General features: G+C 57.1%; 1 protein-coding gene across 1 annotated transcript in view; it reads right to left on the reverse strand.

The window, feature by feature from the left end:
• Nucleotides 1–393: 393 nt before the first annotated feature.
• The window catches only part of KMT2A (lysine methyltransferase 2A), a 48,457-nt gene continuing 23,437 nt past the window's right edge, over nt 394–25,413 (reverse strand). Inside the window, exons 8-36 of the mRNA XM_066639801.1 lie at nt 25,014–25,087; nt 24,007–24,135; nt 23,369–23,482; nt 22,754–22,900; nt 21,795–21,890; nt 21,392–21,512; nt 20,995–21,108; nt 19,902–20,086; nt 18,301–18,474; nt 17,982–18,092; nt 17,700–17,773; nt 17,242–17,435; nt 15,342–15,448; nt 14,973–15,110; nt 14,034–14,192; nt 13,796–13,913; nt 13,608–13,686; nt 13,280–13,440; nt 12,559–12,720; nt 7,213–11,344; nt 6,582–6,650; nt 6,188–6,252; nt 5,881–6,051; nt 5,670–5,744; nt 5,134–5,312; nt 4,393–4,496; nt 4,084–4,167; nt 3,689–3,818; nt 394–3,518 (exon numbers count right to left, since the gene is read on the reverse strand). Of these exons, the coding sequence (XP_066495898.1) occupies nt 3,243–3,518; nt 3,689–3,818; nt 4,084–4,167; nt 4,393–4,496; nt 5,134–5,312; nt 5,670–5,744; nt 5,881–6,051; nt 6,188–6,252; nt 6,582–6,650; nt 7,213–11,344; nt 12,559–12,720; nt 13,280–13,440; nt 13,608–13,686; nt 13,796–13,913; nt 14,034–14,192; nt 14,973–15,110; nt 15,342–15,448; nt 17,242–17,435; nt 17,700–17,773; nt 17,982–18,092; nt 18,301–18,474; nt 19,902–20,086; nt 20,995–21,108; nt 21,392–21,512; nt 21,795–21,890; nt 22,754–22,900; nt 23,369–23,482; nt 24,007–24,135; nt 25,014–25,087 (7,742 nt within the window). The 3' untranslated portion in view covers nt 394–3,242. The remainder of the gene's footprint in view (nt 3,519–3,688; nt 3,819–4,083; nt 4,168–4,392; nt 4,497–5,133; nt 5,313–5,669; nt 5,745–5,880; nt 6,052–6,187; nt 6,253–6,581; nt 6,651–7,212; nt 11,345–12,558; nt 12,721–13,279; nt 13,441–13,607; nt 13,687–13,795; nt 13,914–14,033; nt 14,193–14,972; nt 15,111–15,341; nt 15,449–17,241; nt 17,436–17,699; nt 17,774–17,981; nt 18,093–18,300; nt 18,475–19,901; nt 20,087–20,994; nt 21,109–21,391; nt 21,513–21,794; nt 21,891–22,753; nt 22,901–23,368; nt 23,483–24,006; nt 24,136–25,013; nt 25,088–25,413) is intronic.

Consider the following 25,413-nt stretch of genomic DNA (forward strand, 5'->3'; position numbering starts at 1 on the left):
TATAGCCCAGTACACTTGACACTATAAAGTGTGAGTACGTTTTCTTGAGACACTGTAGAAAGGATGAGTCATCTCTCCCCCTCACCCCCAAGGGGTTCAGTTACTTCTGCACCCAGAGTTGTGTGGCAGCTGCTACAAGCAAGGTCTGTGGTACCTGCCAGAACATCAACAGCATTGCAGCACAGAGTAGACGGGAGGGTGTGTGGGCACACAGTGCGGCCACAAAGTGGGGGGGGAGTCCCGTCTGGTGGGCCTGACTGCAACGTACTGCCCAGGAAGACCTCCAGAGCCCCTGACCAAAGCAATTACATGCCCGTGCTCTGAAGCAATAAACTTGACATGTTTATTAATTAAACTATCACTTAAATAAAAAAAGTGCATAGAAAATAAACATGTTTAAAAACTCCTTTTTTATACAACTATTTACACTTATTTTTACATTCAGTCTTTCATGGAGCTTTCAATCATTTCTTGAACAGTTTAAAGTACTTCCTTCACCCCTGTGATGACAGGGAGTTAACACTGATGCACTAGAGACACATTTCCTCTTTTGAAAGAAACAAAACAAAACACCCAAACAGTCTGGAAGAACACAAGAGAAAGGAAACCAAAATGAGATTGGAGTCACGTGATAAGCAGTTGCATTGTGTCTGGAACAGAACCCTGTATCTGCAGAGCTTTTGCACGGCTGGAGACAATTACTCACTACCGGTCACTAGTAAAAGACGGCTACATTGAGTCAAAGAAACACCACAAGCACAGACCTTGGCTGCGAGGCAAAGCTGCAGGGGCCTCGTCCAGATGCCCAGAAAGCACATGATGCGGCTGGGGGACCCGCCAAGAGGCATGGCAGGAAACAAGTTGTACAAGGAGTGACTGTTAACACTGAAGATCAGGAGAATCCATAGGCAAGTGTTCCCAGCTTGCTGGCTGGGGCGCACACAGGCTCGGCCAGAGCATCCTTGTCATCCACTGGCCTCATGAAGCAACCTGGGCTCGCAGGTTTGCCTGCTCTTGAGCCACTGGGACACGACCCTCCTTCTCTCCATAGTGTGAGGGGAAGATCCAAGCCAGGCTTCAAAGACACGGCGCAGGACGAGAGCAGTTCCTCTATACACACCCAATATTGATAGCGATAAAAAACTTGCAGCGGGAGGGGCCAGAAGTCTGGGTGCGAATGACATGATTCCACACCAAGGACATCTGGCTGAAGAAACCGGTATTGCTTCGCAACAGAGGAGGAGATTCGACAGACCCAGCCCTTGGCAATGACCCGCTTTTCCTTTAAAAAAATAAACACCTTAGAGGCTCAACTCTCAGTATTCTCGGGAATCATGATCTGTCAGTCCTTAGAAATATACATTCATATTGCTGGGGAGTGGCATGGAGCCTGCTCCCACCCTCTCTGCCAGGAGGAAGAGGAGCCACCACCACCCGGGGGCCTTCCCCCCAGGGAGACAGTGCAAGTGGGCACAGCAGCTGCCACGCAGGACTGCCAGGAGGGTAGCAGCAGCAAATGTCAGTCAGTTCAGCGTCTGGTCTGGACACCTGGAGCCCAGCCGGTTCAGAGCATGCTCCAGAGATGGGAGGGGCAGTGCCTGTGGGGGTTCTCTTCTGGGGCAGGCAAGACTTGGGCACCTGCAGTGGACATGGTTCGGCACCTACCTTGGCCTGCCTGCAGGTCACGTGTACCTGAAAGTACCACCAAGAGGCTGCCATGCAAGCAGGGGGTGGGGGGACCCTTTTCTCCCCCCCAGCTCTGCCAGATGCACCCAGGGTGGCCCCAGTTTGGACAGTGCCGCCTCAAGAAAGGACGTGGGATCCTTTGGTTGAAAAGCCTCAGTGACGTTGACCCAACCTTCTCAGGCAGGCTGACTGAGAGGCCAGGGTCATTCTGCTTGGCTGGTGGCCGGGCTTGGAAGACGCCTGGAGCAACTGGCCCTCTGTCAGTCAGGCCTGGACACAGAGCTGAGGATTCAGAGCCCCACTCTGGAACTCTGTTCAGGGGCCCAAGGCAGGACAGGTCAGCAGCTGGGAGCCACCAGGGCTTGGCCTGGAGGGAAATCGGACGCCTCCCCCACCCAATGCCCCACTGGGAGAGCCACAAAGGCTATGGAGGACGGCAGCATCAAAGGGGTCCCTCCCTGCTCTGTTCACCCTGGGGACAGCCAAGGAGGCCAGAGGCCTGGCGAGAGCAGCCTGGCAGGCCCAGGACCTCTTCTCCAAAGGGCAGGTGGGGGACTCCACGTCCTCACCGTGCACAGTGGCAGCTCAGCCACACCGCCAGGCAAGAGGCTCCCCCCTCCCAGAGGACCTGCCTGGCCAGCAAGCCCCCCACGCCTGCCCTACCAAAACCCACAGTCCTTTAAATCAGGTTCTCTTAAATTAGGCTGACACCACCGTTGAAAAAATAGTCTCAGAAGTGCTCTCCCCTGTGAAGTGCTTCTCATAGAAAAATATACAAAATATATTTACATTTACAAAGCCTTAAATACTAAACTGTAAACAGAACCAAGAAAAATCCAAGGACATAATTCAGGAGGCTGTGACAGGAGGAGGCGGGCAGATGGGCTGGGGCTGCTCACAGCAGCTGGAAAAAGGGCACACAAGCTGGCGGGTGGGGAGGGTCACTGCAAATCCAGTTTCCTGAACCTTCTTGGCCTGGAGCCCCTGACCTGCAGCTCCTCCGGGGCCCTCCACACTGCTCCTCTCCCTGGAGGCAGGCAGGCAGGCAGGCTGCCACACCTGGCTCCAGAGGCTCAGCAGGCGGGCCACAGCAGAGCCACTTCCACAGGGTGCTCCCGAGGCCCAGGTCTGTGCAGGGCCGGTGGGCGTGGCTAAGTGGCTCCCTCCAGACGGGGGGGGGGAGGGAGTGGGAGGCTGGTCAAGAGCTCAGGGCCTGGCCAGGCTCCCCCCTCAGTGGCAGGACCCCGAGCTCTCTCCAAGCGCTTGGCGCCCAGCCTGACTGCCAGTTCCCTCGTAGGCGGGATTCCTCCTCCTCTTTGGTGGCGGCAGCGGCAGCAGCAGCAGCAGACGCTTCAGAAAGAGCCACCCAGAGGCCTCCATCAGGCCACCTCCCGAGCTCCTGGCCGGCAGGCAGTCCTGGCTGGCTCTCTGCCCCCACCCAGCCGCCCTCTGCGCGCAGGGGACCGCAGTGCGCCCTTGGGGGGGAGGGGACCGCAGTGCGCCCTTACAGGCTGCCACGCAGACGAGGCAAGCGGCGCCAGGCCTGGTCCAGCCCCTCAGTTGAGGAACCGGCGGCACTTCTTGGCACCGCAGCTGCAGGGCAGTTTGTTGCTGGCGTCCTCGAGGGGGAACTTGTAGTCATAGGTCAGCTCCTCGCCACGGGAGATCTTGCGGGTGGCAAAGATGACTATGTGCTTCTGCCCGTCGATGTTGATGACCCGGGAGTAGCAGTTGGGCTCGCAGGAGTGGTTGATGAAGCGGGCCGCATTCCCATGCATGGTGGCGTCCACCACCTCCGAGTCGTCGATGCGGAACATATAGCAGCCGATACCCTGGGCAGGACCAGGGAAAGGGGGAGTCACGCCTCAAGGCACCAGACCCACGGCAGCCGCAACGTGGCCCGAAGCCAGGCAGGCCCGGCAAGCGCCAGCGAGGTTCATTAACACAGGTGGGGGGGGGCCAGTTCCAACAACCTCAAGCCAGGCCCAGAGCTGACACGCACCTTGCTGTCATAGTACTTCTCACGTTTGTCAGTCAGGATGGACCGGATCACGTTCCCGGCATACTCGATCACCATCTCTCCGGCATCAATGTTCCTTTTACAGAAGAGGCCCCGGCCATGGATGGGGGATCTGGTGGGGGAAGAGTCACAGCCAGCCTGGTGGGGGCCACAGCCTGCAGCGCCCGCAAATCTGGCCGAGCCTGGAGACAGCCAAGCAAGGCGGCTGCCCCTCCCCGGAAGGTCTCCCAGGCTGGGGCGCCAGGGGCACCTCCCTACTGCTGGCAGGCTTCTCGAGGGATCTCTGGGGACCACCCCAGACTTGGGAGAGGGAGCAGATTCTTCAGGACATGTCTGTTGTGGCCCCCTCCAGTCCTTCACCCCCAGGTCCTACCCACCTGTAGACACCAACCGCCTCCTTGGAGGTCTTCTTCAGGTGTCGGAACCGCATGGGCATTGGAAGGTCCATGCTGGTGGCCCTCCTGGAAAAGGAAGGAAAGCACCATTGCAGGTTCCACCACTGCCCTGAGCCCCCAGGCTGCATCACCCCCCCAAAGGTTCAGCAAACTGCTCTGCAGCATGGACTACCATGAGAGCAGGCCGTAGTCCTGCCCGCACTGCCCCCAGCCTCCTTCTCCGGCAGCCACTGCGGGCAAGAGCAGAAGGAGCAGCTGCGGTGCCAACCTGCCTCTGCACCCACCACGTACCGAGCAGACTTCAGCTGCACCTCCTCCTCCTCCTCGTCGTTGGGATTGTAATCCGGTGGCTGGCGATGCTTAGAAGCCAGAAAATTGAACATGTCGAAGGCAGACTTCCTGCAGTGCGGAAGACGGAGGGCTGATGAACCGCTGGCTTCCGCTCAGGGCGGCCGCACTCCTCCTCACCCGGGGCTCCCAGCAACACACAGCACCTGGGCTTTCTGTCGCCTCGTGCGCAGAGAAACCCTCAACGTACTTGACCCTCAACGTACTTGAGCTGCCTGGTCCCCACCACAAGCAGGAGAGCAGAAAGCGGAGGGGGCGAAGGGGGTCCCTCTGGCTCAGCACCCCCTTTCCCAGGGGCCCACTAGCTGCCCAATGGAAAGCCCAGAAAGGGGTCTGGAGGCACCCTCCTCTCCCACCCCTGCAGCTCCCCAGAGGTGGCAGGCAGCCAGCAGAAGCAGCGCCACCAACCAACTGGTCCTCCGTCACTGGCAGGGTGTGCTTTGAAAACCCCCAGTCCAGTGATCGTTTCCCACATGCCTCCTGGCAGCAAGTTACACAGCTAACCCTGAGGAAGGTGCCTGGGTCCCAACAGCAGCACCAGCAGATGGGGTGCTTCTGACGCACGCCCTGGCCCCGCTAGCGCAGCCACCACAAGCCCCACGCAGCCAGCAGGCATTTTATGCGCTCTGCCCAGGCATGGGTGGTCCCAGGGGCCAGGCAGCGCAGCGCCAGAGGAGGGTTCACTTGCCTGAGGTGCACTTCGGCCCTGGCAGAGCCATGGGGGTTTAGTGGGGGCTCCTTGGCCTCCTCCGGCTTGTGGAACTTGAACCTGTAGTGGTGGCAGTGCTTGGCCCCAGACAGCTGCTCAACCAGGAACACAACGGCATCGTGGAGGAGGCCCAGCATCCGCACCCCGCTCACACCTGCAACAAGGAGGGCACCAGAAGGAGACCAGGGTCCAGGTTCAGCCTGGCTGCAGAGCAGGCACTCACTGCAGCCCTGGCCCAGTATCTGCCTCGGGATCACCAGCAGCTCCAGCAGGAGCGTGAACATGAGACCCCCCCCCCAGCCCTGGCAGCAGAGGCCACAACCTCAGCCCCAGCTCAGGCAGTCACGAGAGCACCCTAAGGGCTACTCCTTGGGGAAAAGGCCCCATGCCAGGGTACCCTGAGGCCTCCTGGGCAGCAGCAGCAGCAGGGGCAGCACACACATGGTTTTGCCCCCTGGGCTGTGGCCAACAGGCCTTAAGGCACCAAGGCCAGAACGCCCCACCCGCTCACTTGCGAAGGAGAGTTGCTTCAGGCGGGCGTTGGAACGAGCCTCCTGCACCTTGTCCGTCAGAGATTTCCAGGCATCTGGAAGGGAGGGGGACCTGGGTCAGCTCAGGGACAGGGAGGAGCACCCCAGAACCCTGCAAGAGCAGCTCACGGCTCCAAACCCCGGCCTGCCTCACGGATGAGGCTGTCCGGTCACCCAGTGGCAGGTCCCCACCTTCGATGCTCTCCGCACAGATCTGAAAGCCATCGTCGCTGGAGATCTCAAACACCAGCCCTTTCTTGGGCTTCCTCTTAGCCAGGCTCTCCTTCCGCCTCCGCTCTTGCTGCAGCCAGACCATGAGTGGGGAGCTGAATGTGCCCTCGTCCTCCTCAAGGGCCTTTGGTTCTGGAAGAAAGGCAGGCTCAGGGCTGCAACTCAGGGAAACTGACGAGAACTCTCCGAAGCAGGGCTGCAGGACGGGTCAGCCACAGCCTCACCTCTGAGCCCATTTCAAGGACTGCTCCTAAGAGGAGCAACGTACCTGGGCTATCTTGCTCTGTTGAGGCATTCTGTGCCGACGGCAATTCTGGAAGAGATGCTGCTTGCCTGTGGAGGGGAAGAGAACAAGGGTCAGAAACAGCTGCGGAAGATGTTGTGCAGCTGCTCCAGAGAACCTGCGCAGATCCCTGGCAGCCCTCCCCTCCCTTCAGCAGACACCATGAGGCCTGCCACTGCCACCCAATCCTGCCAGGGCATCAGCACTGAGCGGACTCCTGTCTATAGCCTGTCCAATGCCGTGGCTGGCAGCCATTGGTCTGAGCCATGACAGTGGCCCAGGCATCACGCGTGCCCTTGAACCACCTTCCCAGAAGGACGCAGGCACTTCAAGTGCTAACCGTCAGGCAGCTGAGACAGAGCCCAGGAGACTTCCTTACCCTGGTGGTCTGGAAGGTGGCTGCTCTATCCTGATGGTCTCCTCCAAGTGCGTCTTTGGGGCAGGGGTCCTAAGACAGAGAGGAAGAAGCAGGGCACAATCAGCAGAGTGGTCCCAAAGTGGGAGAGGAGGAGCACACTCTTTCAGGCAAAGCCGCCAACCAGGAAGAGGTCGACCCCCCTGTCCTCCCATTAAGTATCCAGTGCTGGCCAGGGGTAGGTCACAAGGACAGGCACCAAGTGAGCCTCAGCAGGGAGGGGCTTAAGAGACTCCCTTTCAGAGTTGTCGCCTCAACAACATTCTGCTCAACCAGGGGAGGTGCTCTGGAACCGGCAGCCAGGCACAGAAGGACACACAACACCCATCGAGGCAAGCAAATCTATCCTTTCCTCCCCCGCCACTACCCCGGTCCACCCAGTGCAGCCCAGGCCCACCCACTCTCACTCTCGCCAGCCAGGCACAAGTGACAGGCAGGTCAGCCTCAGTTCTTAGCTGAAGCCACAGGCCACATTCAGGAGTTTCTGCAAGCCCAAGGCTGGGCCCTGGCTCACACACTGCACTGCAGAAGCTGCTGGGACAGAAGAAGAGTGAGAGGAGGAAGCCTCATGGGGGGGCAGGGACTCTGCTCTTACCCGGCCCCCGAGTCCTGCATGGCCACACTGGTGCCTCTCGGAGGCATGTGCTTCTCAGTCCACGGGTGAGACATCTTGTGTTTCTTCCCGAAGCCTCTGCTGTCTGAGGGCTGCGGTCGCTTGAATTTGAGCTTCGCTTTCGCAGAGGCAGGTCCAGCACTGCTGCCAGGGGGCTGGTCGGTGGAGGGGGAGCTCCCGGGAGAAGCCAAGCTGGCGGCCCGCGTGGCGGAGCAGGAGCAGGTAGTCTTGTTTGGCTCCAGCGCTGCTGTGGCGGCAACGTCCAGCAGTGGGGGAAAGCCTGAGAGAGGAGGGGGAGTGAGATCCACTGGAGGGGGAGCAGCAGGCCCTGCTTTGGCAGCCAGGACCTGTGCCAGAGGCTGAGGCTGGAAAGGGCCCTCGGGCTCCGAGGTCTGCGCAGGAGGCACGAGGCAGAGGCCGGATGTTGCTGCTGAGGTGCTGCCGTGCTGGGAGAACATCCCGGAGCTCGAGGGGGGCGGCGGGGGCTGCTCTGGCAGGCCCAGGCTCTGCTGAGTGGCCTTGATCAGGAGGCTGCTGATGGAGCCCATGTCCGGGATGCCCTGCAGTCCAGGGCTGGCCAGCGTCACGGAGTCGCCCCGGGCCAGCACATGTCCAGATACTGGGGTGCCTGCGGACGGCGCTGTGGATGTCTGCATGGACACCACGTTCAGCACAGGGGCCACGGAGGCCAAGCTTGATGCAGGCCCTGTGGGGAGATGGCCGGTCTCTGGCCCAGCCACCCCAGGAGGGGTGCCACCTGCTGCCGCCCCCACCCCCTGGGGCAACAGCGAAGCTTGTTCAAAGTACATCACCCCAGACTTGGAGCGCTTGATGATGTTGGGGACTGTTCTGTGGGACCCCGAGTTGCTGACCGTCCCCAAGTCCAGCAGGCTCGGGTGGCTGGGCAGAGGGGGTGGTGAGAAGTTGATCAGGGTCATGTTTGGGACCACATCCGAAGGGGAGCCGGACGAGGGGGCCAGCTTCTTGTTCTTCCGCGACTGCAGGCGAGCAATTGGCCTCTTCTTGCCAAGGCTGGAGACTGGCGGGGGCGCTGCGGACCCAAGGTCGGCTCTCTGGTTTGCCTCTGGGTCGGGAGACTGCTGGACGCCGATCAGGAGGCCTGAGGCCGCAGGAGGGAAGCCCCCTTGGGGGGCTGCTGGGAAGGAGTGCAAGTGCTGGTGATGGGCCATGGGCAGCAGCCCCTTGCCGGCTGAAGGAAAGAGAGGCTGGGAGGACGACAAACTCGGGCTCAGGCCCGCAGCCAGAGCCAGGCTGCTTCCCATGGGCCCCAGGACAGACGCACCGGACTCCATCACACCCTGCGCAGAGCCGACTGAGGAGGTCAGCTGGATCTTCTGAGTGACGCCATTGGGAAGCGTCTGGAGGACGTACAAAGGCTGCATGTTCTGGTTCACCACCAGGAGCTTCTCCGCAGCCGCCTTGAGGTGCAGAGGGGCTGTCTGTACAGCAGCATTGGAGATCTGAGAAGGACCTGGATTCTCGGTGGAGCTGGGGCCGTACTTGGGATTCTGAAGAGGGAGGGTGGGAGAGACAGGCACTTGCAGCCCGGGTGTCCCACTGTTCCTAGTCAAGTCCTGGCTGGAGCCGTGGCCAGGCTCTGCGGGTCCGCAGGGGGGACTGGCGATGTGCTCTGCTTCCATGTGGCCTTGAATGTAAGGGTCAGCAGTTAGGTGCCCTTCGGGGCTGGGGTCCACCCTGGGGCTCAGCATGGTGGGCTCACCTTCTCCAGAGGCAGGTTTCTCTGTCACCGTCACCCTCTTCTCGACAGACTCTCTGGATGGCAAAGCCAACAGAGCCCTCTCCCCTGAGGAGGAGAGGGAGGACTCCGAAATGACAGCCAGCCTGCTGTGGTTCTGACTGGGCACCGTCGGACTCCGAGTGGTTAAGACCGAGAGGTCTGACGGGAGCTCCAAGGGCAGCTCAAACTGCTCCTCTGCCGATATGGATGAAGACACACTGCTGTCCACAGGCTCGGCTGTGGGCAGCTGCTGGGAGAAGACCTCAAAGAGGCCCATGTCCTTGCCCCGATTGCTGTCCAGGCCCAGCCCCTCCCCCAGCGTGAGGAGCTCTGAGGAGGAGGACTCGGGGCTCTCCCCCAGGGCCTGCATTGAGGGGGTGTTCTTCAGCACAAAGTCCATGATGTCTGATGGCAGGATGTTGCCACAGTCGTCGCTGTTGTTGTTGTCCGAGTCCGACTTCAGCAGCTCCGTGTTGAAGGTGTCCAGCAGCGTCTTCTCGGAAGGAGTGCTGGCACGGGCACGACGGCCAGCAGCCTCCAGGGAGCTGAGTTGGGCCTCCAGAGAGTCTGGGCCCTGAGCCTTGACCCGGTTGTTCTCCATCTTGGCATCTGTGGCTTTGTGGCCAGCTGCACTCGCCTTGGTCCCCGGAGCTTTCTCCCCCGCACTCTCCTCGCTCCGATCCAGCTTCAGGCTCTCTGTCCCGTTCTCCTTGCTGCTCCTCTTGGCCGCGGGATTTGCCTTCCTGGTGGGCACTGTGATGCTGGTGTCGCTTTCTGTGCCATCATCAACACCGTCCAGCTGGGAGATCTTGGGGAGGCTGCACTGCTCCTCCTCCCGGAACAAGTTGGGCTCCTCGGTGCTGGACACCACCGTCCTGGTGAAGCTGTAGTAGTGGAGCTCGTCCTCGTCAGACGTGCTGAGGTCGTCGGCACCGTCCACCTGCCCCTCAGCAGACCTCTTCCCCCGTTTCTTCCCAGTGGAGCTGCTGTAGAAAGGAAGATCTTCCTCCCCATAGGACCTCACACCATACAAGGGAGTCAGCCCAAAGAACATGTTGGATCGAGCCCGGGCGCTGCGCCGGGGGTAGCGCCGCTTGTAGGCACCATCCTCCTGTGCTTTGGCTCCATCCTGAAGCATTAAGTTGCTCTCTGGGACGGGAAGACTCTGGTAGCTGTCGCTCTGGTTCTCTGGGGCGGAAGCGCTGCTGGGACTGTCCTGGGTCACAGAGCCACTCCCAGACGGATCCAGAGCGGAAGAGGACTGAACCAGGGGGCCCGGCTGGCTCTCTTTGGCTTGCGATTCAGCCTCACTCTCTCGCAGAACGCTTCTGGACTGGTTCTCGCCTTCCATCTTGAGGGGAGTCAGCGTGACTTTCACAGTGCGCTTCTGGGGCCCCTGCAGGTCCTTGCAGGGGACCACTTCGCTCTGGAGAGGAGCCCTGGGAGTCCTCTGGGTCGGCGGGCTGCTGTCGGCCGTCTTCTCCCCAGCCGCGCTGCTGCAGTGTTTCAGAGTCCTGTGCTCGGGGGCCGGGGTCTCGGGCCGGGGCTCAGGCTCTGCACCGCCTTCACTGCTGCTGGGGCGGAAGCCGGGGCTGGGGAAAAGCTGGCCAGGGTGTCGCTCCTTTGCCCCCTTCTTCCCCTTTGCTCGCCTGTCTTTGCCCACCAGAGGGACTGGCTCACAGGGAGGAGGCCTGTGACTCCCCACAGAAAGCTGGGAGGTCTTCGCCTCAGGCTCCTCCTGGCAGCAGGCCTCTTCTGGCTGCAGGAGGTCCAGCTGCTGCTCCAGGTCTTTCTGTGGGGCTCTCTGATGCAACTCTTTGGGAGAAAAGAGCCCAGAAGGGGGCTCTGGAAGCTTTCCTGCCTTGCCGGGGCTTGGCTCTAGGCCAGGGAGGCTCTGGAGCGGAGGGCTCCCCTTCACGTTCCCAGAGGAAGCGGTCAGGTCTTTGGGGTTCAGCAACTTGGTCTTCTCTGCCTTGGCAGGAGCAGGGCCCCCAGAAGGCCCCATTTCCAAGCAGAGGAACTCGCTCTTGCCTCCGCTTGCCGCCACTGCTGGCTTCTGAGAACCGGGAGGAGCAGGGCCGGCCTGGGAAGAAACGTGTGCAGCTGCCGGGCTCACTGGCAGTTCTGCGGGCTTTGTGCCGAGGTCGTGCTCTGGAGAGGGGCCCAGGCTGGCTACTGAAGAGATGCTGTGCCTGATGCTGTTAAGTCCAGCTCTGTGAGTTGGCGCCCAGGACCTCAGGTGCTGAGGGGACAGAGGAGATGCGCTGTGCCTCCTGGAACCGATGCTCCGAAGTCCAGACGAAAGCAGGGGGTCTCCCACAGTCACAATCTCATGCGTCACAGGGGTGGGACTCCCTGGGAGGAGAGAAAGGAGTTACAGAGGTGAGTCTGGTGGGACTGGAAACAATCCAGGCCATCCTGTGTGCGAGACCAGAGCTTACTAAAGACCCCCACCGGCAAGGAAGCGAGTGGAGTCACCACTTGCCTGCAGCTGGTTTGTCCTGCTTGCCCTCCTTCCTCCTCAGGCAAAGCCACCCAAGTGGCCACAGGCAAAGCGCTTGGAAAGCTACATTTCCCCGTCATTGTGCCCCCAGCTCCAGGGCGTGGCTTGGCCATCCAGAAACATCCCTTAACTACAGGAAACAGCAGAACTGACTCTCCTGGGGACCTTGACGACACTGCGTGCTTTGTTGAAAAGCCATTTATGAATATTCTTAATTTACACATCAATGCCCAACAAAAAATGTTTTTGTTCTGGTACTCTGGAAGTCATAGCTGTTCTTGGATACATTTGGGGCGCCGATTCAAAAAATGGCATAGGTTTTGCCCTATCAGCTCTAGCTTTAGAGATACAGCATACCCAAGTTAGACGATGATGTGCAGATTACCAGCTCACTCAACATCAAATATGATTCTGCCGTATCTCCAGAAATAGAACTGACAGGACAAAACCAATGCCATTTTTGGCGTCCCAAATATATCCAAGAATAGGTCTAACCTTAAGGCACCAAAACGTGTGCTGCTCTGTGTATTCTTAAGTCCCAGGTTGCACAGCAAATGCCGTCACACAGAGGCTGGGGACCTGCTGAGCAGCTGCAGGAATGGTGGGCTCCAGTGCTCTGGGCTGTCGCTGTTTCATGACGTCAAGGTCTCTGACTGCCACACTACCCCTCAGGCCAGAATTCACCAGAGGCAGACCTCCCACTGCCAGCTCAAACCAGTACCACCAGATCCTCAAGCCCAAGGCACCATTAGTGCTGTCTGTCAGCAACTCACACTTCAGCTACCTGTTCAGGTTCATGCCAGGAAAAGCTGGCATGAAGGAGGTGGCCAAAAGAGGCTCCTGTTTTGCAAAGTCGATAGGAGGGGGCAGCCTGCAGTTCAAGGGCAGCTCACCGGGAAAGGCTGACGGCTGGTGCCCTTGCTTGGCCCTGGATTACAACAGGCAGGAGACCTGCTGGGTCCAAACTCTGAAGGGCTTCCTTTGTATCAGAAGCCCAGTACGCCTCGTACTGAGGCTCCAACGCAACACAGACAAAGACATACATAACAGCGGGGGGGGGGCAGACCTGCAGAGGGCAACGGCCTTGAGCCAGGAGATCGTTGGGCAGGAGAAAAGCTTGGTGTCCTGATGCGCAGAGCCCTGCAGTTCTGAGAGTGTGAAGGAAGGTCTGCAGAGGAAGGGCTCACAACGGCTGGCACAGCAAGGCCTTCTCTGCCGGGAATTTCTGCTGCAGAAGCAAAACATCTGGGCTGAGGCAAGAAAGTCTCCCACAAAGAAAGTCTGAACGAAAGAGCTTCAGGGAAGGAGGGAGGAGAAGACACTTCTCCCTGACATCCTCTCTCACGGAGCTTGGAGGGAACGTTCTCTCCCCATAGCTATGCAACACAGGCAGGTGGAAAGGTGGAGGTGTGACACATGCTGGTGCCCAGGCCACACAAAGCAAGACAGAAGGCCTAGGCGGGGCCACACACAGGGCCAGTGTGAAGAGCCCTTCTCTCCCAGTCAGCACGATTCTCACAAAGGGGCAAAGATACAGTGTTCCTGCCTCATCTAGCCACCTGCTCCAGCCCCCTCCAGCAATGCATGATGCACATGGAAATTCACTCTGAAACAAAGCACGGGTCTCTTGCCCACTGAAGAGGAAGAGAAAACCCGCAGGGGACCAGCTAGTAAGTCAGATAAAAGGGCTTCCCTCAGGGAAACCTCAGAAACCCAAGTCCCAGGGGGGCAAGGCCTTGGCAGAGAGGCCCCAAGGCCAGGCCAGTCCTTGCATGAAGACAACTCACCTGAGGACAGCCCTGGACTGTGGGCGATGGTCCTGTTGTCGTCATGCTTGACAGTGCTGTTAATATCAGGCTCCAGGAGGGGGGGGCGGCACTCCATGATCTTGCAGGTGTAAACACAGCGCTTCCGAGCATCTGTGGTGCTCCAGTACACCCGGGAGCACCTGGAAAATGATTTGTGCACAGGATAAATAATAGTGGCCCAGCACAAGTGCGTGCCTGTCGCACTCTAGCCCCCGTTTCCACCCCCAAAGGCTTCCTCTTCTATCATGGGGGGGTGGTGGTGGCAGGCATGGCGTCAGAGCACCTATTGGAATCAGCTCCTACTCACTGGTAGCCGATGGGAAACAGCCGGTCCTCACAGTCGGAAAGATCATTCAGAATGCCCAGGCAGTCAATGGTCATGGACCCTGCATGGAAAACCGGTGAGGCATCAGGAGGCGGAAGAGAGACAGAGTCACCATCTCCCCCACTAGAGACACTCCGGAGACGCCAGAGGCAAAGCTCCCCCCCCCTTACCAATCATCATGTGGATGTTCTCCGGCTCCAGACCATTGAGAAACCTTCGCCGCAAACTGATCCCTTCAAAGTCCACAAAGATTCTTCTCAGCACCTCAAACCCATTTTCAGGCACCACCTGCAGCAGGCACAAGGAGAGGAGGGCCCTGCAGCACTCATCCAGACCCCGAGTGAGGGGAGCAGGGTGCTTGGGTCCATGCGGCAGGAGGCGGGAAGCAGCTGCGTCCAGGGGCCTCACCTCTCCCTTGATCAGGTCCCGGTGGCGCTGGCAGTACACTTTCTTGTCCTCCAGGAAGACACAGTTCTTGGCCCGGGAGCACATGAAGTGGTAGTTGCTGGTGCAGGAGGTCAGGCAGCAGCCCACGGTGGCCCCTGGTCTCTGGCAGAACTCGCACCTCTGCAAGAGGGAGATGCGTTGGCCAGTGGTCAGAACAGAGGAGCTGAACTGATGCAGGGCAGCAACATCCCTTGCTCACTGCGAAGAAGGGCTCCCTCTGAGGTCCCACTCTGACCCCAGGCGGCTGTGGCTGTTCTGCCATTAGGCCCAACAGTGAGCAAACCTTGTCCAAACTCAGGGGGGAATCAATCAGGCTCTCTCACATAATCTCCTCATTTTACAAACGCAGAAAACCTCTAACCTCCACTTTAACTCTGTCTGGAGTGTCCTTCAAAGGCTTTTCCATTTACAACCATCTCTACGTAAGCCAAAGGGGCAGCGATTCAGAAGCTGGATGGGCTGAAAGCCAGACAGAGTCTGCCACAGTCACCGACGCACCCGCTGGCCTCAGGCTGTGGGAGTCCTCAGATCCCCACCACCCACCCTCCTATTTGCGACCTGGGCGACCTGCCAGGGCTGCTACAGGCACGTTACAGTTAAGGGAGCAGCTTGCAAACTGTCGGGTACTTTCGATGCCTTGCCGTTCAGGTAAGGCTCAAGGAAGGACTCGTGAACTCCTTTTTCCAATGCAATGAGGTCGGTGAACCTCCCGGTTCAGACTGTGGAGACCCCAAGCTTCACCGGACCCTTGTCCGACTGCAAGCTGTGCAAAGAAAGCCAAGTTCCTGGCTTAGGGCAGCAGGCCTTCCAAAGCCCTTCTGTGCTCTCATCACTAGGAGAAAAGGCCTGCTTTCCAGGGGCTTCCTCAGAACTCCCGAGCCTCGCCTGGCCCCTACTCACCAGCTGCTTCCCTCGGATCACAGCCACATGCACATTCTTCAGGGAGCCATCGTCATCCTCAAACACTTCGGCTGACCAGAGGGCGCAGTTCACGTGCGTCCACTCGTTCTGCCCAATGTAGAGGAGGCGGCCAGAGTCCTGCAGAAAGCCATCAGCTGTAGCCAGAGCACAACTCCCTGTGCAGCACCTGCACCCACCCTAGCGGTGATGCCCTTGAAGGGCTGTAGGGGCCATGAGCCTGTGACTGCAAAGGTCCCAGCTGGCTCAGCTGGACAGAGCCTGCCTTCCATGGTTGGCCAGAACCAGGAGGGAACCAAATCCCTTGCTTCTCACCAGCCATCACACACCATGGCTGGCAGAGTGACTTACATTGCCCCCATCATCACCGTACTTCAAGCACAGCGCACACTGCCGGTTGTCTTCCACGTCTGGAGGAGGGGCCAGTTCTGGGCTGTCCTCCCTGCTCCGGTCGGAACCTCAAAGCAGAGAGAGAGAGAGAGCTGTTCACTCCTGATAAGCAATGAAGGCAGGAAGGAATAGCCTCTTACACACCACAGTGGCAGAAGCAGCCCTGCTCTGCAGACATCTCCAGCAGCATCGCCTGGCAGAACTGGGAAAGACTCACTCCTCGGCCGAGTGCCTGGAGAGCTACTGGCAGCCGGCAGAGACACTGCAGGAAGGTTACAGTGTTTGGGCTCTTGAGTCTGGAAAAAGGCACCTAGGAGAGGGGAGGGATGACAGGATTCAGAAGTATAAAATGATGTATAGGACAGAAAGAGAGACGCTCTTTTCCCTCTCACACAACACCAGAACCGGGGACAGCCACTAAAATTGAGTAGCAGGAGAGAAAGAACAGACAGAAGGAAATATTTCTTTGCCCAGCATTATTATTAAACTGTGGAACTCCTTGTCACAGGATGTGGTGATGGTGTCTGGTCTAGATGCCTTTAAAAGGGGATTGGACAATTTTATGGAGGAAAGTTCCATCACAGGTTACAGACCATGATGGGAATGTGCAGCCTCCTGATTTGAGAAACAGGCCCCTCTCTGAATGCCAGATGCAAGGAAGTGGCAGGTGTCTTGTGTGGCCACTGCGAGATACAGAAAGCTGACTAGATGGACCTTCGCCCTCAGCCAGGGGGGCTCTCCTTATGTTTTTCCTACAGTGCTATATTCATAAAAACATAAGAGCCCTGCTGGATCAGGCCAAAGGTCCATCTAGTCCAGCTTCCTGTATCTCACAGTGGCCCACCAAATGCCTGAGGGAGCACCCAAGACAACAGCCACAATCTGCATCCCGGTGCCCTCCCCTGCATCTGGCAATCAGAGGCAGCCTGCCTCTAAAACCAAGAGCTTGCACATACCTACCATGGCTTGTAACCCGTAATGAACTTCTCCTCCAGAAATCTGTCCAATCCCCTCTTAAAGGCATCCAGGCAAGGTGCCATAACTACTTTCTGCGGCAAAGAGTTCCACAAACTAATTACACGCTGGGCAAAGAAATATTTTCTTCTGTCAGTCCTAACTCTCCCAACACTCAGCTTTCATGGATGTCCCCTGGTTCTGGTGTTATGTGAGAGGGAAAAGAGCGCCTCTCTATCCACTCTGCCCATCTCCTGTATGATTTTGCGCATCTCAATCACGTCCCCCCCTTTTCTAGACTGAAGAGGCCCAAACGGCGTGGCCTTTCCTCATAAGGAAGGTGCCCCAGCCCAGGAATCATCTCAGTCGCTCTCTTTTGCACCTTTTCCATCTCCACTATATCCTTTTTGAGGTGTGGTGACCAGAACTGGACGCAATGCTGCAGGTGTGGCCTCACCATCGACTTGTACAGTGCGTGTCACATGTTACGCTTCAGCTGCTTCCTTCTTTTGAGAATGAAAAGCCACAAGCCAATCAGGCAGCCAGAGGCACAAACTGGTTCAGGAGAACTGCTGGACTAAGACAAAGGCCACCAGCCAGGCCTCTCCCTGTGCCCAGTTCACCCCAGGGTTCACAACCTGCCTCCCACAGCAGAGTTTCATTCTGCAGACAAACGCAAGGCGAGTCAGCAAGGCCTCCTGAGTAAGGAGAGTGCTTCACACGCATCATCTTAGTGGGAGCCCGGAAGGACACCAAGCCTCAGACCCCCCCCCCCATATTGCAGCCAGGGAAGACTGAGACCGAGGGCGGGGCCTCCTAGCCAGAATTCCCAGCACTGGTGAGACTCCCACTGGGGAAGCCTCCCTTTGCAGCCGGGAGACAACAGCAGGAGGGCTGTGATTCTCACTGGATACGGGTGGTGTGGGAGGAAGCAGCAGAGTCGGAGAGTCGGGTTCTCCAGGGCCTTTGGGTCGAGGAGCAGGAATGATTTTCTTCCTCAGAGGAGGCTGCTGAGCACAGCTGTTCTCTTCACGCTCCTGCCACTGAGCATAGTTGTGGTCCAGCGAAGGAGGCAAGACGGCATTCGGGAGCATCCCGCTGCTGAAAGGCAACAGAGAGACAGCCAAGGGGTAGGAAGACCCGCACCTGCACAGTCTCCCCTGCAGCCACTGGGCAGGTTCAGTCCACTGAGTCGGCACAGAGACTTCAAGCCTGGCACAGCATTTCCTTTCAGGATGCCCGAGACATGGCCTGGCAGAGCACCCCCCACACACCTCCACATGCCCACGGAGCAGAAGGACCTGTGGGAAGGTCCTGTTCCCAGTGGTCAGCGCTCAGGTGCCCCTTTCCCCAAGAATCACTTACTTGGTTGCAACTTTATTAGGTTCCCAAAATCTTGATTTCTTTACACTGAACCAGGGAAAGACCCGCTCCATTTGCTGAAGAAAACAAGAGGCCCAGCATTTTATTAGAAAGGCTTTACAAACACTTGGAGAGACCATCCAGGAGCCCCACATGCTGACAACCAGGGTGACTTGTTAGGAGCTCGGAAGTCAGCCGAGTCAAACATGAGCTGCCTTGTGGACAGCCAAACAGACACTTGTGCAGCAACAGAAGCTCCCGTGGGCAACGGGCAGGCGGGCTCACCCGGACAAAGAAGGACTTCACCATGCTGTTGGCCTTCTTGAGTTCCGGCTGCCCCCCATCAGCGTTCATGGCCGCTTGAATGATCTTCACAATGTCATCGCTAAACTCCAGCTGGAAGGGGACAAAAGGTGCGCACCCCTCCTGTCAGTCAGTATGCCACCTTCTCCTGCCCACTCCCCTGCATGCCTGCCACCCTCCTCTCAGTGGGCAGAAGGCCACCCTCTCACCCCCCCCTTCTGAATGGCCTGGAAAGGCAACTGGAAGTCAGCACCCCTTCGGCCCCCTCTGCTGGACAGGAGCTGCCTGAAGTGTGACGTACCACAGAGGTGTAGCCTCCCTGGTCCATCTTCCGTTTCACACTCTCCAGATCTAGGGGCTGCTGCTCCTCCTGCTTGCTGACTTCGGTTAGCACTGGGGGGTCTGGGCCTTCTGGGGAACTTCGGGATGGGACGCTTTCCTCTGTCTCTGGGTTCAGGTCAGGTGGCTTGGCTGCCTGGAGACAAACAACAAGGCAGATGCTTTCTGCGCCCTGCATCAAACAACGCACAGCACAAAACAACAAGCAGGCCATGAAGGTGTGAATGCAGCATCTACCTACTTCTGACCACACGAACAGGCCTCCGTTCTGCCCCCACCAACAAGGCATCAAGCTGGTTTACAAGCATTAATGAAATCCGGCTCAAAATACAAAACCGCCCCCAACAGAGGCAGCAACCAAAACACACACACAACTCAGGTCAATGTCAAACAGGGAAAAAATTTCCAAGCTGGAGGAAGACGCCTGGCAAGACCTGTGCTGCAAAGGTGGCGCTGGCCTCTGGTCTGCTTCCGGGACGAATTCAAAGTGCTGTTTTTCATCTTTAAAGCCCCAAATGGCCTGGGACCAGGGTTCTTGAAGGGGCAACCTTCTCCCTCACAATCAGGCTGGCACTGGGGCCCTGCTGGGGTGCCAGGACGTCCAAGAGAAGCAGGGCCTTTCCAGCAGAGGTACTGGCTTTCTGAAACACTCTCCCTGCACAGGTCTGGCAGACATCACTACTACATACACTTGCAGGCACTTGGCCATGAAGCAGCTCTACGAGGGTGCCTTTTAGCCACGGCCTGATACCAATTAACACTGAGCCTCTGCTCCCTGCTCTCTTTGATCTTTCTTATGCTGATATCTTTTTCTTCATTTATCTGATTATGTCTTGATCCTTTTGTTAATGCTACTGTTATTTTGCAGGACCTATTTTTACTGTAAAATGCCCTGTGCTCGTTTGGAGAAGGGTGGTATGCAAGTCTTTTAAAATACGATTAAGAAAACAAGCATGGAGTAGAGCAGCCCATTGCCACCTCTGCAAACTGTGGAAGGCACTGCTAGGGAAGGGCTCCTGGCTGAGAAAACAATCTCTGTGCTCCATGTCCGAGGCCCCAGATTCAATCAGGTGTCAGCTTCTGTTAAAGAGGATCTCAGGCAGAAGGGCTGAGAAGGAACCCTGCCTGCCTGAGGTCTTGCAGAGCTGCTACCAGCTGAAGGAGACAACTGGGGGCAAGATGGACCCATCACAGTCTAAAGGAGGAGTGGAGCTGAACACAGGTGTCCAAACAGGGCAAGAGCCAACTCCCTCCTGTCCTGAGCCCCTCCCCCAAGGCTGGGGACCAGCAAGGTGGGGCAGCCACTCCACCAACTGCTCCTGTCTGTGTTTATACTTCCCAAAGCAGCTGGAGGGGGGGGCACTCATATGGAACGTTTGCTGCAAGCCCTCAAGACAGTTCTTCCCTGTCACACACACACACTCACTCTCGCCACGACTATTCTAAAATGCCTCCGCCTTGCTCTGGAATTACTTAAATGACGCTGTGCTGGCCACTCTCGACAGTGCTGCTGCACAGTTCCCAAAGAGAGAGGGAGGGAGGGAGGGAGGGAGGCAGACCCACCTGTCTGTATCGCAGCAAGTGGCTGGTTGTCCTGGAGTTGAGCAGGGCTGTCAGCACCTGCCTCAAAGAAAGCTGCAGCTCCTTCCCCAGCGCCAGGCGCCACTCAGCAGGCTGCTGCTCAGTACAGTTAATGCAGGTATACGCCACGCTCTCTGGCAGGTTGGAGAGGATCTCGTACATCTCGTCTGCAGGCAGATTATGGATGTCACATGGGGGGCTGGCAGCTCTCAGGGGTGGGAGGTTACACGCAGAGGGCTTGGCTCTGGGACACACCCATCACAAACCCAGTGTAGTCACTGTTGTGTGTGTGTGTGTGTGGGGGGGGGGAATGTAGCCCACTGGACATTTATAGTGGGACCTGAATGCAGCTTTGTCTTGGGACCCAATGCCACAACTGCTGTCTTCAGTGTCCTACTGGGAAAGGGCCATTTCTGCTCCCTCCCCCTGTAGCAACCTGCCAAGTTGGGCTCTTTGTGAGCCAGGCACTCAGTTCAGCACACTAAGAACATAAGAGCAGCCCCACTGGATCAGGCCATAGGCCCATCTAGTCCCGCTTCCTGTATCTCACAGCGGCCCACCAAATGCCCCGGGGAGCACACCAGATAACAAGAGACCTGCAGGGATTCCTGGGAATTGTAGTTAAGAACATAAGAACAGCCCCGCTGGATCAGGCCATAGGCCCATCTAGTCCCACTTCCTGTATCTCACAGCGGCCCACCAAATGCCCCGGGGAGCACACCAGATAACAAGAGACCTGCAAGGCCTCCTGGGAATTGTAGTTAAGAACATAAGAACAGCTTCACTGGAGCAGGCCATAGGCCCATCTAGTCCAGCTTCCTGTATCTCACAGCAGCCCACCAAATGCCCCAGGGAGCACCAAACTGCACCAGAACAGAACAGTGGGCTTCTGGGGATATCCAGGCATTCCTGTGACACCACAGGCTGAGGCCTGAGGATAAAAAGGATTTTTGCAACTCCGTCTCCAACCAGGATTTGTTCGTGAAAGGATTCTGAGCACCAGGCAGCAGCTCTGCCTTTTGAGAGGCAGTCACTGCTGTGCCTCTGGTGCGCAGGGGCAGAAGGGCAGCCTCACCAGAGAGGTCCTCGCACTTGGAGTGCACCCAGCGGTCACATTTCCCACACTGCATCATCTTGCTCTCGTAGTCATCGTCATCATAGCACTTGTCACAGAGTGGGCAGAAGTTCCCTGCAAGCAAAAGGGGCACTCCAGTCCTCCAGCCACCAGCCCTTGGGACTTGCTGGGGACCAGGTAGCTAAGGTGGCAAGAACAGCCAGCAGTTGGCTCTGCCACTAAGGGGCCATGGCAAGTCATCCAGGAACCAATTTTCTCCACAACACCCAGAAGGTGACCCCCTCCCCCACCACTCTGCCAGGATGGCACCCACACTTGGGACTCCTGTGCAGGCTCTTGCTCACCTACGACTGCACCCAGCTAGCCATCCCCAAGCACTCCCCCAGCCTCCCCGCACCTTTAGCAAAGAGTTTGGCACAGTCGTGACACAGAGAGAAGTCGTGAGACCACTGGGCATCCCACCCTTTGCCTGGTGTTGTCGCCCCACAGCTCTTGCAGCGGACACACTTTGTGCAGATCTGGAAAGACAAAGCATTCATACCATTGCGCAAGGCTCACGCAATCCTTGGGCTCCATGCACAGCAGGCACAGATAGGTCGGCTGCCCTCCACCGGCTAACCCCAAATAGGACGCACATGCCGCAACTCCCCTCTCTGCAAGGACCTACTAGGGGGATGCCAAGTGTGTATGAGTAGCAGAGAATAGGGCAGAGGCGTGCAGCACTCTGGACACTCTGCCAAGGCATTTCGCAGGCTGGCTACAAGTGGAAGGGTGTCTACCCAATCAACTCTCCAACTCACCCAAACCTTCTTCTTCTTGGTGGGTTTCGTTGGATAGTTCGGCCCCAGGCACTCGGGGTGGTAGCTGTTTCGGCACTTGTTACACTCCAGCAGCTGCTATAGGACCAAAGCAAAGAGCAACCATGTGAGCTCAGCCCAGGCCTGCCCTGTGACGTGTTCAAGGTCAGGTTAAAAAAGGAACGGAGAATAAAGGGCCAATATTATTGTGCCATTATACAAACTGAGGGCGAGGCCACTACATCCAGTTCTGGTCAACACATCTCAAAAAGGATATAGTGGGACTGGAGAAGGTGCAGAAGGCAATCAGAAAGACTAGTGGGCTGGAGCACCTTCCTTATGAAGAAAGGCTATAGTGTTTGGGGCTCGAGACAGGTCCCTGTCGGGAGGCATGACTGAGATGTAAAAAATTACACAGGGGATAGATAGGGGGAAGTTCTGGAGTCTCAGCCAGAGGACAGCCACTAAAATTGAGTGGGGGGACGACGACGACAGTCAGAACAGACAAAAAGAACTGTTTTTGTAACTCATCCACATAACTAATTGTGGAACACTGTGGCCCAGGATGCGAGGATGGCACTTGGCCTACATGCCCTTAAAAGGGGATTGGACAGATTGATGCAGGAAAAGTCCATCACAGTTTGCAAGTCGTGAGAACTGCAGGCAGCCTCTGAGTTTTAGAGGTAGCCTCTCTCTGCATGCCAGCTGCAAGGGAGTGGCAACAAGATACAGGTATTGCCTGGAGTGTTCCCCAAAACATCTGGTGAGCCATGCTGGACTACACTGGCGCTTGGCCTGATCCAGCAGGGCTCTTCTTGTGTCCTTTAGACCTTAGACGCAATATCAGGCTAGTATAACCCATAACTGGATCCCGAGATGTGAGCGGGAAACAGAACATGCCCCCCAGCCCCACGTTCAGGGAGCTTCTCTGGGAGAGATTGTCCACCCCTGAGCCCAACTACCTTGGCGGCTTGATGCTGCCTTCCACACACATGACAGAATTTGCAATGCCGACAGCACCAGTTCTCCAGCTGGTCCTCCAGGGGGCGCTCATTCTCCTCTAAGCAGAACTTGTGGAAAGGTTCACAACACACCTGGCAATACACAAACTGCATGGGAGAGGGGAGAGAGGAACACAAGTCAGTGGGTCAGCTGCACATCCCACAAGGGTGTCTGGGGAAACTAAAGGCCCATAAGAAGCAGCAGCAGGCCTGCAGACATTGCACACTAATGGGCTTGGCTCCACTACCACACAGGTTATATTCCTGCTGACTTGCTTCAAGGCCACGGGCCTTCTGATCTCCAGTGCATCCACCAGCGCAGCCAAAAGGACAACCAATATTGGCTGGACTGGTGAAAGGCCAACTGGAGCAGTTGCCTGGAGGCAGAAGCGCTTGGCTTGCTTTCAGAGACAGGCCAAGCAGCATTTCAAACTGCAGCCCACTCTGCAAAATAACAGAGAGCGCTGATTAAGGGTCCATCACCACCTTCCAGCACTGACTGACATCCCTCTGCTTAAGGTAACAGGAATCATCATACATGCTGAATTGCCAAGTCCCAACTGTGAGGTTCCTCACCTCCACATGCCCACTGCTGGCACATAGGAAGCAAACCACTCGGGGTGTTATGGGGAGGGAGGTCAAGATGCCTAGGCCACCCATTTCCCAGACGCTCTCAGCCTCACAGTCCTCCTGAAACACACAAAAGCAGGCACATCAAAAGCAAGGCAACCTTACATTTGAACCCAGAGAAGGCACAGAGGTCAGGAGCATCATCACGAGACAGTGCATTTTGTCAGTGCCACTGTCACATATAAAGTGTGTGAGGCGAGATGCCATGAACCCACACCAGCCACGAGACCTGAGCAGTCCCCTTAGCTGCACAGCACAGCACAGGATCTGTTTGTATATGACTGCAGATCAGACTCTGGTCTGCCCTTAAATACGCAACACCTTGGGAGGCAACCCCGGTCGAATGAGCCAACGTTTCTCCCATTCACAATGACTGGCTCTCACTCTCCCATGGTGAGTCAAGACGCATCTATGAAAGTTAAGCAGCTTTCAGTGGAGGAGTCCTCAAAAGAAACACTATGTGCGGAGGTGGGGTAGGGCTTAAGAAAGCAAATGCCACTGCAGCCTGCAAGCCACCTCCCTCAAGAGCTGCCTTCCTGAACAGCAGGAGGAACAAGCAGCACCCAAAGCCACTGGTCCTTTACCTTGAAGTCAACTCGGATCCTATGGACACCATCCGTGAGGGGCTTCTGCTTGGAGCTGCTGCCATTGGACAGAGGGTTCAGCAAGTTCAGTGAGCTGCTCTCGGGCTTGCTGACTGGAGTGGGCTTCTCCTGCTGAACGAAGAGACATCAAGTTTCCAAGAGGAAGACGATGACAGGGAATCACTGCACCCGACTGTCCGAGTGCTGAACTCCAGGCACACTGGGGCCGCTTTTCAACAGGAGAACAAGGCAAGTGGAGGGCACTCAGTGAGTCTCAAAAACTGAGAGCCACCCCTGAGCGAGGGACCAGTCTCTGCTGAGTTTCACAGGCAGGACCTGACCAGTAGCAGCAGCCGCTTGCTTAGGTGAGAGGCCACCTGGAATCTGCACTCCTTTCTGAATGCCTGTGCGCTACAAGAGGTGTGCCCCACTTGCCCCGAAGTCCGCACAAACAGTTGCTCCAAGGACAAGCTGTCTGCGGACACACAGTGAGACGACTCTGAATGTCAAATATGCACTGAGAGAGTTTACATTCTGCTTTTTCCCCCCTCAACAGCTGGTTAGAGGGGTTAACAATAATCAAGATATGCCCATAAAATCACACTAAAATAAATAAAACAATGCCTGTGAGAGATGAACACAACAGGAAACTCTGTATGGTTTGGGCAAACAAACGAAGAATCCAACTGGCTCTGAAAAGATAACTCGGCACTAGGTGAACCCCTCCTTTCCAATATGGAAAAGCAGTCCCAGGTCATCCCCACCACCCCAGCAGGACCCCTGAGAGTCACTGGAACATTTCAGCACAGTTACGGGTAGCGCCAACCAGCACCTCCCTGGAAGCCAAGCAAAAGCCACCATGGTGGAGAGACTGCAGGACGAGAGTTGGCACTATCAGCGACCCAAACTTGTGCCACCTTTCGGGCCAGGAGAATCCCACAGCCAGGAATCCAGCCATGAAAAGGTCATCCAGAGCAGGGAAGACAGCGGGCAGAGCAGCAGGTTACCTTTTCTTTTGGCTTCTGCTTCACTGGCAAGCTGGGACGGGGAGCAATTTTCTTCTGCTTGCTTTGCTCCAGACCTAGGGAAAGAGCACTCGGTCACAAGTGCACACTTGAAGAAACCAAGGCAAATTCAGACATGAGGAAACAGCAACTGCTGACAACCCAGAAAACAAGGCGCTGCCCTCTCTGGGCTCAATCACCCAGCACCAGTTTTGGGACACAGTCACTAGGCAGGAAGAGACGGGTCAAGAGAGGGACCTGCCCTGGGCTTGCAACAGGGTTCCCAGCTCTGCAGCACAGACAGAGCACCTGCCCCAACAGGCATGCAGCAAGCAGGCACCTGAACCAAAAACGCCAATTTGCCAGATAGAGGAAAGAAGCTCCCTTCTCTGCCCAACATGAC

This window comes from Tiliqua scincoides, chromosome 11 (assembly GCF_035046505.1).
Source record: "Tiliqua scincoides isolate rTilSci1 chromosome 11, rTilSci1.hap2, whole genome shotgun sequence".
Lineage (NCBI taxonomy): Eukaryota > Metazoa > Chordata > Lepidosauria > Squamata > Scincidae > Tiliqua > Tiliqua scincoides.